General features: G+C 46.6%; 1 protein-coding gene across 1 annotated transcript in view; it reads left to right on the top strand.

Annotated features, from left to right (window-relative positions):
- Positions 1-15,110, top strand: part of FAM178B (family with sequence similarity 178 member B) — an 85,767-nt gene that overhangs the window by 26,347 nt on the left and 44,310 nt on the right. Inside the window, exon 8 of the mRNA XM_053664673.1 lies at positions 11,598-11,712. Within this exon, the coding sequence (XP_053520648.1) occupies positions 11,598-11,712 (115 nt within the window). The remainder of the gene's footprint in view (positions 1-11,597; positions 11,713-15,110) is intronic.

The following is a 15,110-nucleotide window of genomic DNA, read 5'->3' as shown; positions in this document are numbered from 1 at the left end:
GACAGGCCCCTGTTTTGTGGGTCACTTTCTTTTCTGTCGTTGTTTGCTTTCATTCCCTCTCCTTCCTCCTCCTCTCCCTTCCTTCCTTACTCCCTCCCAGATAATATTTGTAAGGTCGCTTCTTGGAAAAAGAAAAAACCAAAACTGGCCATAATCTCACTAGCCAAGTAACTATCGTTATTTTTTCAAGTACTCTGTGTGCCAAATGCAGGAAATTTAAATACTAGAGAAAGATGCAAACTGCAAAGTGAATGCTCCCTCCCTACTTGCTCCCCATGGCCACTTGCTCTCCCCCATACTCATTGTTTACAGTCTTGTGGTGATTTCCAGAAGCAAAATGAGAGTACAAGCCACATAATGTATGTTTTTATGCTTACAGGTTCATTTACACCCTATTTATTTTGCTGCCTCAGCAGTAATCCGAAATTACCTCCGTGGCGAGTTACTCTTCTAGGAGTTTTCAGTCCTCTCCCTGGAGGTCGGGAGAGGTCAGAGCCCTCACAAGGCAGGTCAGGCAGGGTTTTCTGGGCCAGGAGTCTCCAGAGCTGGGGTCCTGGAGGTGGGATGAGCCTCCAGGGTTCAAGAAAGGAAACGTTAATACATATATTTGCATTTTAGCCCATCTTTTAAAAAAAGTTTTATTGAGGTTTAATTGACATATGTTAACCTGTACACATTTAAAGTGCACAGTTCATACACTTAACATATGTACATACTCATAAAACTGTCACCACAATCGTGGTAATAAACATGTCCATCACCTCCAAAGTGTTCTTGTGGCCTTTGCAATTACTTCATCTCTCCCTCCCCTTTTGTCTGTAGGAAACCGCTGATCTGCTTTCTATCACTACGGATTAGTTTGCACTTTCTAAAATTTTATATAAATGGAATCGGGCAGTGGGTATTCTTTTTTTTTTTTTTCTAGCTTCTGTAACTCAGCATAGTTATTTTAAAATGCATCCGTGTTGTTGTGCGTGTCCATAGGCTATTTCTCCGTATGGCTGAGCAGCATCCCTGTGTGCAGACTGACCAGTTTGTCTCTCAGTCACCTGCACGGAGGCATTTGGGTTGTTTTCAGTTTGCAGCCCATTCAGATAAAGCTGCCGGGAACATTCTGACGCAAGGCTTTGTGTGCACGTCTGCTTTCTTTCCCCCAGGGGTAAATATCTAAAAGTCGATAGGCTAGGCCAGGGAGTAAATGAATGTTTATGTTTTTTAAGACATTTACAAAATGTTTTCCAAAGCGCTCACACTATTTCCCACCAACAGTGGAGGAGAGTTCCAGTCGCTCCACATCCTTTCCATCACTGGGCAGAGTCAGTCTTCTTCACAGTGGGAGCTCACTGTCTTTTTAACTGGCATTTCCCTGACTCCTGCTAATGTCTGCATCAGTCTATTTGCCACCTGTATGTGTAACAGACATCTTTGGACAAAGTGTCTGTTTAGTATTTTTGTCCATTTTCTTTTATTGGGTTGTTTTGTCTTTTTAAACTTTGACAGTTCTCATCTAGTTAGAATTCTTTGTCAGATATATATTTTTGAAGTATTCGCTCCCAATCTGTGGCTCTCCTTTTCATTTTCATGATAGTGTCTTTTGGAGAACAAAATTTTGGTTTTTTAAAAAAATTTAATGAAGTACAATTTATTGCTATTTTACAGTTTGTGAAACCCAGATCACTGAGATTTATTTTCCTGTTTTCGTCTACAATTTTTCTAATTTATCATTTTCATAACTAAATAAGTTTTGTAGCTTATAATAAGCCTTAAATTTAGGTCAATGATCCATTGCGAGTTAATTTTTGCTTGTAATGTAAAGTAAGGTTATTTCTATAATTAGACTTGTAGAAAAGATTATCCACCTACTGCCTTGTCTTTATAATGAGTATACGTGTGGGTCTATTTTTGGATTCTGTTCTGTTTCATTGATTATTACTCCCACTGTTTTGATTGCTGTAGCTCTATATGTGTGGAAATCAGGTAATTTAAATTCTTCAACTTTATTTTTCTTTTTCAAAGTTTCTTGGCTCTCTAGGTCCTTTGCTTTTTTATACAAATTTTAGAAGTAACTTGTCATTTTCTACAAAAAAAAAATCCTTCTGGAGTTTATATTTGAATTGCAGTGAGCATATAGATCAATTTGACATCTTAGCAATGTTAAGTCTTCCAGTCCGTGAACACAGATGTCTTTACATTTACTTGGATCTTCTTTAGTTTCTTTCAACAATTCAGTGTACAAGTTGTACATTTCTTTTGCTAAATTTACTCCTAAGTATTTTATTGTTTTAGATGCTCATAAATTAAATTTTTTACATTTTATTTTTGGATTGATCCTTGCCAATGTACTAATATACAGTTGATTTCTATATATTGACTTTATATACCATGACCTCAATAAACTCCTACTTTGCTGAGAATTTTTATTAGGAACAGACATTAGATTTTGAGATGATTATATGATTTTTCTTGTTTAGTTTTTCAGTGCAGTAAATTACATTGATTGATTTCTAATGTTTATTCTTTCATCATGCCTTCTGGAATAAATTCTACTTGGTCAGGATGTATTAACTTTTTATGTGTTGTTAGATTCAATTTGCAATGCTTCTGTTAAGAACCCTTACATTTATGTTCATGAAGGATATTAAATTGTCGTTTTCTCCTTCTGGTGATAGCATCAGGGTAGTGCTGACTTCTTAGAATGTGTTGAGAAGTCCATCTCTTTTCAATTTTCTGGAAGAGCTTTTGTAGAACTGTCATTATTTATTCTTTAAATGTTTAGTAAAAGTAGCCAGTGAGGCCATCTGGGCTTTAAGTTTTCTTTGTGGGAAGATTTTTAACTACAAATCTGATTTTTAACATAGCTATGTGGCTATCTACATTATCTACATCTAATTTGTGTCTGTCTCATCCAAGCTATCGAGTTTATCAGTGTAGACTTTTCCTAATGCTCACTCATTGCCCTTTTAATGTCTGCTGGACCAGTGAGGGTCCTTTTCTCACTCCGATACTGCAGTTTCTCTTTCCCTCTTTTTTTTTTTTTCTGATCAGTCAAGTTATAGGTCTGCCAACTTTATTGATTTTCCCAAAGAACCAGTTTTGGGTTTAACTGATTTTCCTTATAGTTTTTCTGCTTTCTGCTTCTATCTTTACTATTTCATTTCTTCTGCTTGTTTTAGGTTTGATTTGCTCTTCTCCCCTCCCCCCAGTTTTTTTAAGGTGGGAACTTAGCCCATAGTAACTCATCTTTTTCAAATTTTCTAAGTTATATAATGGACATATCATGTGAGCTTCATGGTACATTTACATAGTTCATAAATGCATACTTGTTGGAGATATAAATTAAATTGTCTTTTGTTATCCTCACCCAAGGACACTTTGTCGTTGCTTGGAGAGAGAGAGACATCACTGTGAGCAACACCAGTTAGCTGCCTCTCGTATGTACCCCAACCAGAACCCGCAACCCGGGTGTATGCCCTGACTGGTAATCGAACCTACAACCTTTTGGTTTATGAGATGATGCTCCAACTAACTGATCCACACCAGCCAGGGCAAATAAGATGTTTTAATGACAGACATTTACATCAGAAAGTATGGAGACCACCAAAAGCATTTTTGATTGGAAGTCTAGGGTGACTCATTGGAAATTTTGAGCAGAGATGTATCTTAGGAATATGGGACGCAAGACTGGTGACAGGGCGTCGGACGGGGTGGGTGAAGCAGAGACAGAATGTGGACAGCTCCCCCCGGGAAAAACTCTGCAGCAGCAGCATGGGACAGCTTCACACCACAGGTGGAGTCGGTGGGCAGACTGGCAGGGCCGTCACCTGAGCAGCCAGCACCAACCTCTCAGGACTGTTCTCTGAGCCAGCAGGAATGACAGATGTACAGCACCTGGTGCATAGTGGACACTCAAAACACAATAGCTCTTTCAAAATAAACATGTATTCTTTTATGAATCAGGGCTCGTTAGATAAACCGAAGGAACTGAGTAAGTAGCACCAATGTCCTGAGTACTGTGTGTCCCTTTTCTTAATTTTTATAGTTCTGCTTTTGCCGTTCCTATTCCAGATGGTGGGATTCGACTTTTCTTTTTGTTTTCCCAGATGGTTTTAAAGCAGTCAGAAATCCTTTTGTCTACACACCCAGTAGACACTTTCTGTCCTTCACTGTCTTGTTAGGAGTCGCTGCACTTCCCCTGATCTGCCTCTCATGGTGCGTGGGACAGCCCCCCACTGCCATGGCAGGAATCACTCCATTCAGAGCCTCCCGGAGCCTCCCAGAGCGGGCAGCTGCCCCTGGGGCTCCATAAGGCCTTGTTAGTGGGTCACATCTCCAGTGGCAGTGACAGTAGCAGTGAACACATGTGGGTACCCTTCACTCGCTAACTTCACAGGGCGAGTGCTGCTATCCCCAGCCCAGAAAGGCGGCTGGGACCCAGGTCTGCCACCAGCGATGCTCTTCATCCCCACACTGGTACTGTGAGAAGGTTGTGTAGACCCAGACCTGCAGGAAAACACTGGGAGGACCAGCCAGGAGGTCCCATCACCCAGCTTTTCAAGGGCGAGGCACAACCCCTTGAAAACCTCCAGTTGCAATGCAGTAATAACAGTAATTCAATTTCATAATTTGCCCTCATTTTAAAATATCAGTTGTGATAATAAAATTTGTTTTATTCAAAAATAATAGCTAACACTTCTAGAGAGCTGTGCCAGGCACTGAACCTAGGACTTTGCCTGCCTCATTTAATCACCACAACAGTCCAAGTAGGCAGTTCTCTTTTCCCATTTTACAGATAGTCAGGGTTGGAAAGCCCGAGTTGCACACTCTTTGGGTGACACACAGTCCCCTGTGTGCTTGACCAGACCCTAGTCCAGCTCACGTTTTCGTATTCGCTCTCTGTCTCTGTGCTCCAGGCTTGCCAGCCTTCTTTTCTTCCCATCTTCTTCCTCCCATCGTCCCTGCCTGGCTGCACACCTCCCTCCTCCCAGCAGCTCCCTGCTTTTGCCTTCTCAACTCCATCTCCTCCACCGGCTCACCTCTCTGGCACTCTGCTCCGTACCCCATGGCTAGTCCCCCTTCCCCCTACTCTAGCGCTCCTTTTCTACCCTGTGGCTCTGGTCATAGTTAATGGTGAATTCTTGGTTCACGTTGTCTCTAGCATTAGGCTGTGAGCTCCAGAGCACAGGGGCCACGTCTTTGCTTGTTTTTGTTTAGCCTTCTTTGGAGTTCCTGGCAGCTACATGAGCCAGGTACACAGTAGGACTCGGGCAGTACTTGTGGAAGGAGAGGGTGAGTCTTGGAAAACGTGTGTTGCCCACAGCAGACATCAGCATCTTGTCCCACCAGCTTCTCTGACCCCAATGGGTCAGTTGGCTGTGGAGCTGTGTATGCCAGCCCAGCCCCGGACATGCAGTCTGGTCCTCTGAGGTCAGGACACAGGGTCCTCTGGCCCCATGGGGACCAGCATGTGCGCTCTACTCCAGCCCAGCCAGCATCTGGAAGTTTTGCTTCCTGACCGTCACTTTGTCCCACCCCCTGTGCAGCCAGGTGGTGTGGCACCACTCTCGAACGTGGCCAGGGTACAGGTGGGTTAACCTTGCAACGTGTTGGAAGAGTACCTGGCTGGGATTTATTAAAGCTCCAGGTGATTCTCCTGTGCGGCCAGGATAAGGAGCTGGGTTAGGGGAGCTCTGGCCAAGTGCAGAAAACTCTTGGTGGAGTGGAGCCGTGCAATGACAGATTATCCCACCTCTTTAGCTCAGGACTCTCTACCCACCTTGTAAAAAGTGGGGGAAATTGCTATCACTGACTCGAACGTGTTGGTGTTCAGAGAATGGCAGTGTCCCCGCTGTGCTTGGCCTCTAACCACCACAGTGTTTAGCCGTTGCTAAGATTCACAAGGCATGGAGGCCTGTCCTTGTGGGTCTGCAGTGCAGCCTGGCCATGGGCGTTCTGCAGCCTCCCAGCTGATTCCAGTAAACAGCAGGGGCTGAACGCCTCTGGGCCACTGGGCCAGGCCAAGGGCTGGGTGTGTGCGAGGAGCTGGGCTGCCTCCCCTGTGTTCCTCCCCACCCTCCCTCACCCGTCTCCACCACTGGAGCACGTGAGGATGGCCCGTGTGCTGCTTTGGAGCGAGAGCCACACTTTCCTTAGCTCTGCATTCCTGAACTTGGCTGCATATTAGAACTACTGGGGAATTTTCAAAAATTCCAAAGCCCAAACCACACCCCAAGTAATTAACCACAGACACTGGGGTGGGACACAGGTGGCAGCCATTTCTCCCAAAGCTGCTCCCAAAGTGATTCCAAAATGTGCAGACGAGCCCGAGACCCTCTGCTGCGTTCTCAGCAGTGTCCTCGGTCTGGAACAGAGCACACGCCTGGTCTCCACACGCTGCTGTCCCTCAGATGCGGGCCTGCTGCCGCGCTGCTCGCTGTTGTGCCGGCCCTGTGTCTTCTCCTCTCTTTTCTTGTCTTTCCTTTTCTCTCCTTTTCTTTTCTCCTTTTTTTCTCCCTCCCTCTCTAGCTTCCTTCCCTCCTTTTGTTTTTTTTTAAAGAATTCTTTATTGTTGTTGTTGTTGTTGTTGTTATCTTTCTTTAGAGCAATTTTAGTCTTTCAGAAAAATTAGTGGAAAAGTACAGAGAGCTCCCCCCACACACACAGACAGGCAGTTTCTCCTGTAGTAACATCTCACATTAGTGTGGTGTCTCTATTAGGATTGATGAGCCATTCATGAAACATTATTAACTGGAGATTGTTGTTTAAATTAGGATTCGCTCTTTGTGTTGCATATTCTGTGTGTTTGAATAAGTGTGTGATGATATCGCTGCACCACTGGGGTCTCCTACAGAACAGCTACTGCACTAAACCCCCCGTGCCCCACCCATCCGTTCCTCCCTGCCGTGCCCTGGCCTTTGCAGCCACCAGTCTCTTACTGTCTGTGTAGTTTGCCTTCTCCAGATGTCACATGGTTGGAACGGTGCAGTACGCGGTCTTTTCAGCGGCCCTTTCACTTAGTAATGTGCACTTGAAATTTCCCATGTCTGATATATTATTTCTTTGTACTGATCAGTAATACTCCATTGTCAAGATCAGCCAGTGTGTTTATCTGTCACCTACTGAAGGACATCTTGGCTGCCTCTAAGTTTTGACAGTTATGAATAAAGTTGCTATAAACTTCTGTGTGCCACTTTTTGTGTGGGAATGCATTTTCAGCTCCTCTGGGGAAATACCAAGGAGTGCAGTTGCTGGATCATATGGTGATCCTGTGTGTAGTTTGTGAGGAACAGCCAGACTGCATTTGGAAGTGTCTGTACCATTTCGCATTCCGCCAGCAGTGAGTGAAAGTCTTGTTGCTCCACGTCCTGCCAGTATTTCAATGTCTTCTGTTTAATTTTATTCACAGATCAGGAATATTCCAGAGTCTCAGGTTCAGAAATCCAAAGTGAGAGAGAGCCTCATGAGCCATGCACTCAGGAAAAGTCCCCTGAGCACACCGCTGGGAAGCTCTCTAGTTAAGTTCAAAATTTGTCTTAAGTCTTACTTTCTAAACTTCGGCTGGTGATCTGCTAGTGCCTTCCTGAGTCACACCTAAAGGACTGCCCATCCTTAACAACAACCTAAGCATGCATGATGCAGTTGCAAAGTGAGGAAGCGGTTGTCTAGGGTTGAGACATAATAGCTGGGCCTCTTGCAGCCATTCTGCACTGTGAGGTGACCTTGAGAAGGAGGAGCACATGCCAAGACTGGCAGAACAGAAGGTGGGCACCCAGGATCCTACAGATCAGTCAGATCTTTGTACCAGCGTGGCCCACCCACCTCTGGACTTCTTTTTTATCAAAGAGAATTAAAATCTATCTTACTTAAGCCCAGGTAGGGTTTTTGTTTTGTTTTGTTTTGTTTTTGGTCTTTTTGTTATTTACAGCTGGACCTGAATCTACCTGAGACCAGTGGTTCAGTGGTTTGGCACAACGCAAGTCTGCCCTGCACACGAGTGCCTGGGATGCCTGACTGTGTCGGGTGACACCAGGTAGTAGTGTGAATTACAGAGGGCAGAGAAGAGGAGAGGTGGCCTGGGGACGGCATCGCTTACCCTGAACACACCCTCACTCCCATGGATAAACAGACCGGGCTGACAGGGGCACTGTGCGACATGTGGCTGGGAGTGTGTGCAGGATGTATGGGCACCCCTGGGGGGCGGGTGCAGGCCGGGTTGCACAGGCAGGCAGAGGGACTGCAGGGCACCAAAGGGAGGGCCTTGTCTCAGGAGGAATGGGGGTCAAAGGGAAAATGAAGAGGCCCACGGGCAGGTTGCACAGCGGGCAAGAAACAAAAAGAAGCTTCCAAAAAAGGTGTGTAGAGCAGGTCTGCAGAAGGAGCCAGTGGGGGTAAGAGGCCAGGAACAGGCGGTAGGTCAGGGCTTATCCAAGTCCCACTAGATGCCAGCTCTGCTGAGAGAGGCCCTGTCACTGTAGCTGTGCCAGTGAAAGGTGCACACTTGTAACATATGGACTGGATAGGATTTTGCCTTTTCCGCCACATAACGGATCCCTTTGGTAAGGTCACCTCTCCCCACACGGCCAGCAGTCTACAAGGCAGCCGGTCCCCCACCCTTTGCCTTGCACCCTCCCTAGCACCCTGGGCTCCTTGCTGGGCCTGAACGGAGGAACTGTGTTCTGACCTCAGGTCCCTGCAGGCTCTTCCTTCTGTCTGTGGCACTGCTCTCTGTCGCCCTGGCCACCTTTCTCCCGTGCCATTTTAGCACCCAGCATCATTTGTATATTTACTTGTCACATGCACTGTCTGACTCCCCACCAGTTCATCAGCTCCACGAGACCAGGGTCTCGCTCTCTCTCTTGCATCGCTAGGCCCCTAGCACCTAGAATAACAACCGGTGTTCACTTAGCATTTGTTGAGTGAATAAGAACTTTAAATGACTAAGGCCAGTGACACTGAAACAAGTTTAAATTTAAATAGGAAAGTGCTGAGGGAAGTTCAGTAGTTCGAGTTGGGAGGATGAGACAATGGGTATCTAAACCTTCTCTCAAGGCGGAAGCCCCACACTCTGGTGAGGACGGGCTCTGTCTGGTGGATTGGTAGCTCCACTGCCCTCCCCACTCCTCACGGAGGCAGCAGAGCCCCGCCCCAGGAGTTTCTTGGGATGCGTGTGTTTTTCCCATTTAGTCCGTAACAGTGCCAGGAGAAAGTGGTATTATGTGAACTAACAGCTTCTCCTGAGGCACAGATGGAAAAGTCACTCTTATTTGAGGCCTGATTCTTTTCTTCTCCTGCCTGCCTTCGGAGCACTGGTTCCGTCCCAGGAGAGCCACCAAAGGGATGCTTCCAGACCCTCAGCCTCTAACCAGACCCCAGCTGTGTGGGCTGTCAGTGTGGGCAGCAGAGGCAGCACAGGCCAGCCAGTCCCCTGGGGACTCACCTCAGATGACTGCTGTGGGCGTGAAGCATCTGAGGGAGACGGAGCTGGCAGCTCCGTGCCTGAGTGAACGTCTGTGTCAGCTCTCCAGAAAACCCTCACTCGGGAGACACAGCGCTCAGGAAAAGCTGAGCGTGTGGCCTGCTTATGGGCGCAGCATTAATTATGGGCTCTTGGTGCCTGTCGTCACTTAGCCAACTTCTGGGGCTGTGAGGAGGACTAATTTATCCCAAGGCACCCCAGGCCCCTTTCTCTGAAACTACTTCTGACACGTCAGCCTGGGTTAAGCTGCACTGTGGAGTAGCTACTGGGCCAGAGTAGGAACAGAGGCCAATGCAGGCTCCAGGCTTGAAACTGATGGGGCCAGTGCTGTCGGGGGTTTAGAGCAGCGAAAGCACCTGTGTGGGCCCTGCACAGCCACCTCTGGGGTCTGACACCATTGGCAGGGTGCTCCGGCCCAGCTGGGCCTCCCAGAGCCTCGCCCTAGCTTGATTCTCTTCCCATACTTATCTTCCCCTCCCTGAAAAGTTCATGGGCCGCCCACACATGCGTGCTCATACGTGCACCGTCCCCAAGGGCCCTGGTAAACAGCTCTCTCTCCCGTGGAGTTGCATTGTGTTTTGCAGACTTCATTCTTCCAGCTCATTTGTGAAACATACGAGGGGTATCATTACTGTTCTCTTGTTAAGTTGCCCGAGAGGAAAAAAAAACAAACAAGGAAAGTTTTTCCTCCTCCAAGAATCTAATTACTTGTTGGGTGAGCCCTGACCCATATACATTTCCAAAGAGTGAGACACTTGATGCCACTGAAGCAATGTCCTTGGATGGGACTCAGAGACCCTCTGCCTGCCACTCCACCGGCTGCTGGCTCTGTAGCCAGCCTGGACCAGGGCCAAAACTTTACAATGAGTTTCAGCTACCTGATTACTTGCCTTGCTTGGTCTCTGGACATGCCTCTCTCTCCTCGTCAATTCCGTCCCTGTGCAAGGCGAGCACTTTCTTTCCTGCTACCGGTGCCACGTTCTTGCCTTCCTCTCTCACCTCTGAGCAGGCTCTGTACTTTTCACCTGCTTGGGTTTTTGCATGAACACATTCTCATATTCTGCCGGGCTCCTCTCCCTCCTGGACTGTGGGATCCCTGAGGTCAAGGTCTCTACTGGGTCACCTTTATATTCTTAGCACCTGGCATGATCCCCGCCCATGTGGGGTGCCGGGATGTGGGCCTTAGGCGGGAGCCTTCGCCATTCGATGACCAGGCCTTGAGCACACCCTGCTCAGGCACCAGCCCAGCTCCCAGGCTCTTGATCCAACACCTCATTCCTTGTCAAATTCTGCATTTGTGTTCTGACACTGCCAGCATGTTTTGTGACTTGTTTTCCATTTCCCTCTTAGCCGTGAGTTACTCTGTCAGGTTTGTTTAGGGTTCCCTCCCTTCCTTCCCTCCTTCTGTCCTTCCACTTCCTCCACCGCGTCTCTGATTGGGCATGGAGGTGTCGTACGCAGAGAGGACATCGCAGCAGTTCACCTTTAGGAAATATGCCCCGTCATACAGTTTTTATTTTTCTGTTTTCCTTTTCTGAAAAATGTCCTTAAGTGATCTGACAAGGGTCCTGAGTGTTTAAGGTTTTCCCCTTTATCGATGTGGTCAGATTCTTACTCGTGTTTTGCAAACTGTCAAGAGAAGATGGTGCTCACAGTCTGAGCTTGCTGAGAAGACACCGGTAGGAGTGGTGGACCCAGGAGACCTGGACGTCACAGCAACGACAGTGGTCCTCTGCGATGGGGAGCCTGGAGCATCGAGACACGTGTCTTCTGAGTCTTGATGTTTTTAGGCCTCCGGCCCAGGGCTCACCATCCGGCTCAGCACTGTGCAGCTCGGTGCCCTGATGGCTGCCTGACAGAGGTGGTCAGGGCGCTGTCACCCTGGGGCCCTTGCACATCAAGGCGGCTACAGGTTGAAGGTCACGGAATTGAAGTCCAGGTTCCCAGAGCTCCAATGAGTGCGTGAAAACCACTGAGTGCTTTCTTTCTCCAGAGGAAACCTGCGCCAGACAATGCAGAAACAGGTCCCCTCAGCCGGGGCTGTCTCTCCCAGCCCCTCCCACGGGAGCGGTGCACCCCGTCTTCCTCTGCCCGCTCTAACCCGTGCCTTCCTTTGGCCTGACAGATGGAGACGTGCGCATGTGGTGCCCCTCGCTGCGAGAGATCATAGAGGTATTTCACAGTCTGGGTGCCCACAGCCCTGCTTCGTGCCCCCTGGGGCTGTCTCAGCACAGTGAGAGGTGAGTACCTCCCCTTCCTCACTCTCTCTCATTTGTTCACTGGGCACTGGCCTCTGTTCAGGCCCACAGAGTGTGTATGTTGAATAGGGGCAGGTTTTCCGTGCCATTACACCTCAGTACAAACGTTAAGAAACAAAACAAAGTACCACCCCCCCCAAAGAAAGATTCTTCTAAAAATATATTCATGCTGGGAAATAGTAATTTAAAGTATCTCCTATTCTATAGATGTAATACAACTGGCCATTCATTGCACAAAGCTATCTATCTAATTATTTCTGAAATGATCTGTAGCTCAGTGAGCTATTATAGGTTAGAAAAAGAAAGATATCCTCTGATTTTTAGATAAAATTATGTACATTTTTCTTTTTTTCTCGGGTTAACAAAATGTCTATTGTGTTTTTTCCATTACTATGTGTCCCCCTTATGCCACCCTTCCCTCCCCACCCCAAAGTCACCACACCTTGTCCATGTCCGTGAGTCCTGTTTCCTTTTTGCTCAATCCCTCCACCCACTAATTCCCCACAGAGCTACCAGCCTGCTCTCTCTGAGTCTGTTTTGCTTGTTAGTTCAGTTTGTTCATATGAGGGAGATCATATGGTATTTGTCTTTCCCTGACTGGCTTATTTCACTTAGCATGATGTTCTCTAGCTCTATCCATGCTGTTGCAAAGGGTAGATTGTCCCATAGTTATTTTATCCACTCATCTACTGATGGACACTTGGGCTGCTTCCAGACCATGGTGATTTTAAATAGTGCTGCAGTGAACACAGGGATGTTTATGTTCAGGTGTCTTCGGATAAATTCCTAGAAGTGGAATCCCTGGGTCATAAGGCAGATCCATTAAAAGCTCAAATAAACAATCTAACTTTACACTTAAAGGGATTTGAAAAAGAACAACAAACAAAGCCTAAAATGAATAGATTGAAGGAAATAATAAAGATCAGAACAGAAATAAATGAAATAGAGTCTTTAAAAAAATGATACAAATGATCACTGAATCTAAGAGCTGGTTCTTTGAAAAGAAACATGATTGACAAATCTTTAACTAGACTCAACCAGAAAAAAAATGGGCTCAAGTAAATAAAATCAGAAATGAAAGAGGAGAAATAACAACTGACACTAAAGAAATACAAAGGATTGTAAGGAAATATTATGCACAATTATATGCCAACAAACTGGACAACCTGAACAAAATGGATAAATCCCTGGAAACCTACAATCTTCTAAAACTACATCAGAAAGAATCATAGAATCTGAATAGACAGAATACACCTAGTGAAATGGGAGTAATACAATAAAAAAAACTTCCAACAAAGAAATGCCCTGAACCAGATGGCTTCACAGGTGAATTTTATCAAACATTCTGGAAAGAACTAACACCTCTCCTTCTCAAACTATTTCATAAAATTCAAGAGGAGGGAAGGCTCCCAAGCTGACTTTATAAGACCAGCATTACCCTAATTCCAAAACCAGATAAAGACACTACAAAAAAGAAAAATATAGGCCAGCATCACTGGTGAGCATAGATGGTAAACTCCTCAACAAAATATTAGCAAACCCAATACAGCCATAGATCAAAAAGATCATACACCATGATCAAGTAGCATTTATTCCAGGGATGCAAGGTTGGTACAACATTCACAAATCAGTAATGAAATATACCACATAAACAAAAAGAGGGATAAAAACCACATGATTGCCCTGGCTGATGTGGTTCAATGGATTGAGTGCCGGCCTGTGAACCAAAGGGTCGCGGGTTTGATTCCTAGTCAGGGCGCATGCCTGGGTTGCAGGCCAGGTCCTCCGTGTGGGGTCCACCAGAGGAAACCACACATTGATGTTTCTTTCCCTCTCTTCCCTCGTCCCTTCTCCTCTCTGAAAATAAATAAAATATTTTTTTAAATTCCACGTGATCATATCCATAGATGCAGGAAAAACATTTGATAAAATCCAGCATCCCATGTATAATTTTAAAAAAAAAACCTCTCAGCAAAGTGAAAATAGAGAGAACATACCTAAGTACTTTTCTGAAGTAAGAAAAAGTTACTAAACTTGCTGTAGCCCATGTGGTGAAGCCCAGAGTTTGAGTTAGTTACAGAACAACTCCACATGAGTGCCTGAGAATCTTTAGTGTGTGAACTACCCGGCTCCCAGACCTAGGGGCACAGAAAAACCAGGTATGATGCGTCCTACTGCTTTGGGTGACATCTCTTTCTGCCCCCTCCTGACTCAGAGCCCTTGCTGCCCTGCCTCTTCGAAGATGAGTCCCAATCTTTTCAGTCCATCTCCAGGCCTCTTATCTGGCTCACACCTAATACCCTGTGGCCACAGTTGTACATGTGATTTCCACAATGCTTGATATTACTTTGTGGGCGTGCCCTTTGTGCCCTGGGCTGGGTGGGTGCGGTGATGCTAGTTTGCATAAGCATGGATCCTGCCTTCCAGGAACAAAGCCATACAATAACACGCCAATAACAACTCTTGGGTGGGTGGTGACTAGGTCTGAGCTGTAAACGCCTTGCACATAGTTAGCTTGTTCCACAAGTTACAGCGCATCTAAACTCTTTCTTAAGAGTCCTTTCAGAAGTTGGTTTGAGATACAATGGAGCATTTAGAACCCTGAGCGGGTTGTTATATGGGAGCCCCTCAGCCCTTGCCAATCCTGCGGACGGTCCCTCATCCCAGAAGGTGCCCAGCCCCCTTCCTTTGCTGTAGTAGGCAGATGTTCACCTGCAGGGAAGGTCCAAGCTTTCTAAAGAACCTGCTTCACGACTGCATTTAGTAATTGTCTGCCAAACCAAACCACACTGGCTGTGCTATAAATACGAACGTGCTCCAGCCCTCCCCACCCCTGGATCTCCAAATCTGGTGCAATAAGCCACTTTCTCCTTCCCGAACACGGAGCTGCAGTCACACCACCATCTAGAATGAGTCAGGAGAGAATTATACTCAGAAAACAAATTCATGTCGGAAGTGGGGTGGGGTGCTGTGGGGTTCAGAAGAGACACTTCTAACTGTTCTGATGAGCACTTGGTGTCCACTTGGCAAGTGGGAGGTGGCTCTGGAGACTTACAACCACTCAGTTCACAAAGCACTCTGCTAAGAGCCACTTCTGTCTCTCCTCCCTTCTCTGTGGCTTCCTGCCACTTTTGCTTCAGGACAAATCCACCTGGTTTGGAGGCCGAGGGAGGTGTGCAGGTCGGCACTGCAATTGGGGTCATTTAAACGTGCCGTCTCAAATACCTGGCAACACAAAGCCCAGCATGTAGACTTCCAGCTTTACCAGGGGTAGTTAGCCCTGCGCAGAAGGCAAGCAGATCCACGTTGGCCTCAGGCCAGGCCCAGAGCGCCACCAGAGCTACTTGGTGACAGCTTTTCCCCTTTCCTTGGGCCCCACA

Source organism: Artibeus jamaicensis, unplaced genomic scaffold (assembly GCF_021234435.1).
Source record: "Artibeus jamaicensis isolate MK-2021 breed Jamaican fruit bat unplaced genomic scaffold, CSHL_Jam_final contig_384, whole genome shotgun sequence".
Classification (NCBI taxonomy): Eukaryota; Metazoa; Chordata; class Mammalia; order Chiroptera; family Phyllostomidae; genus Artibeus; species Artibeus jamaicensis.
Note: the sequence above shows the minus strand (reverse complement) of the source record. Positions and strands in the feature narration are given on the sequence as shown.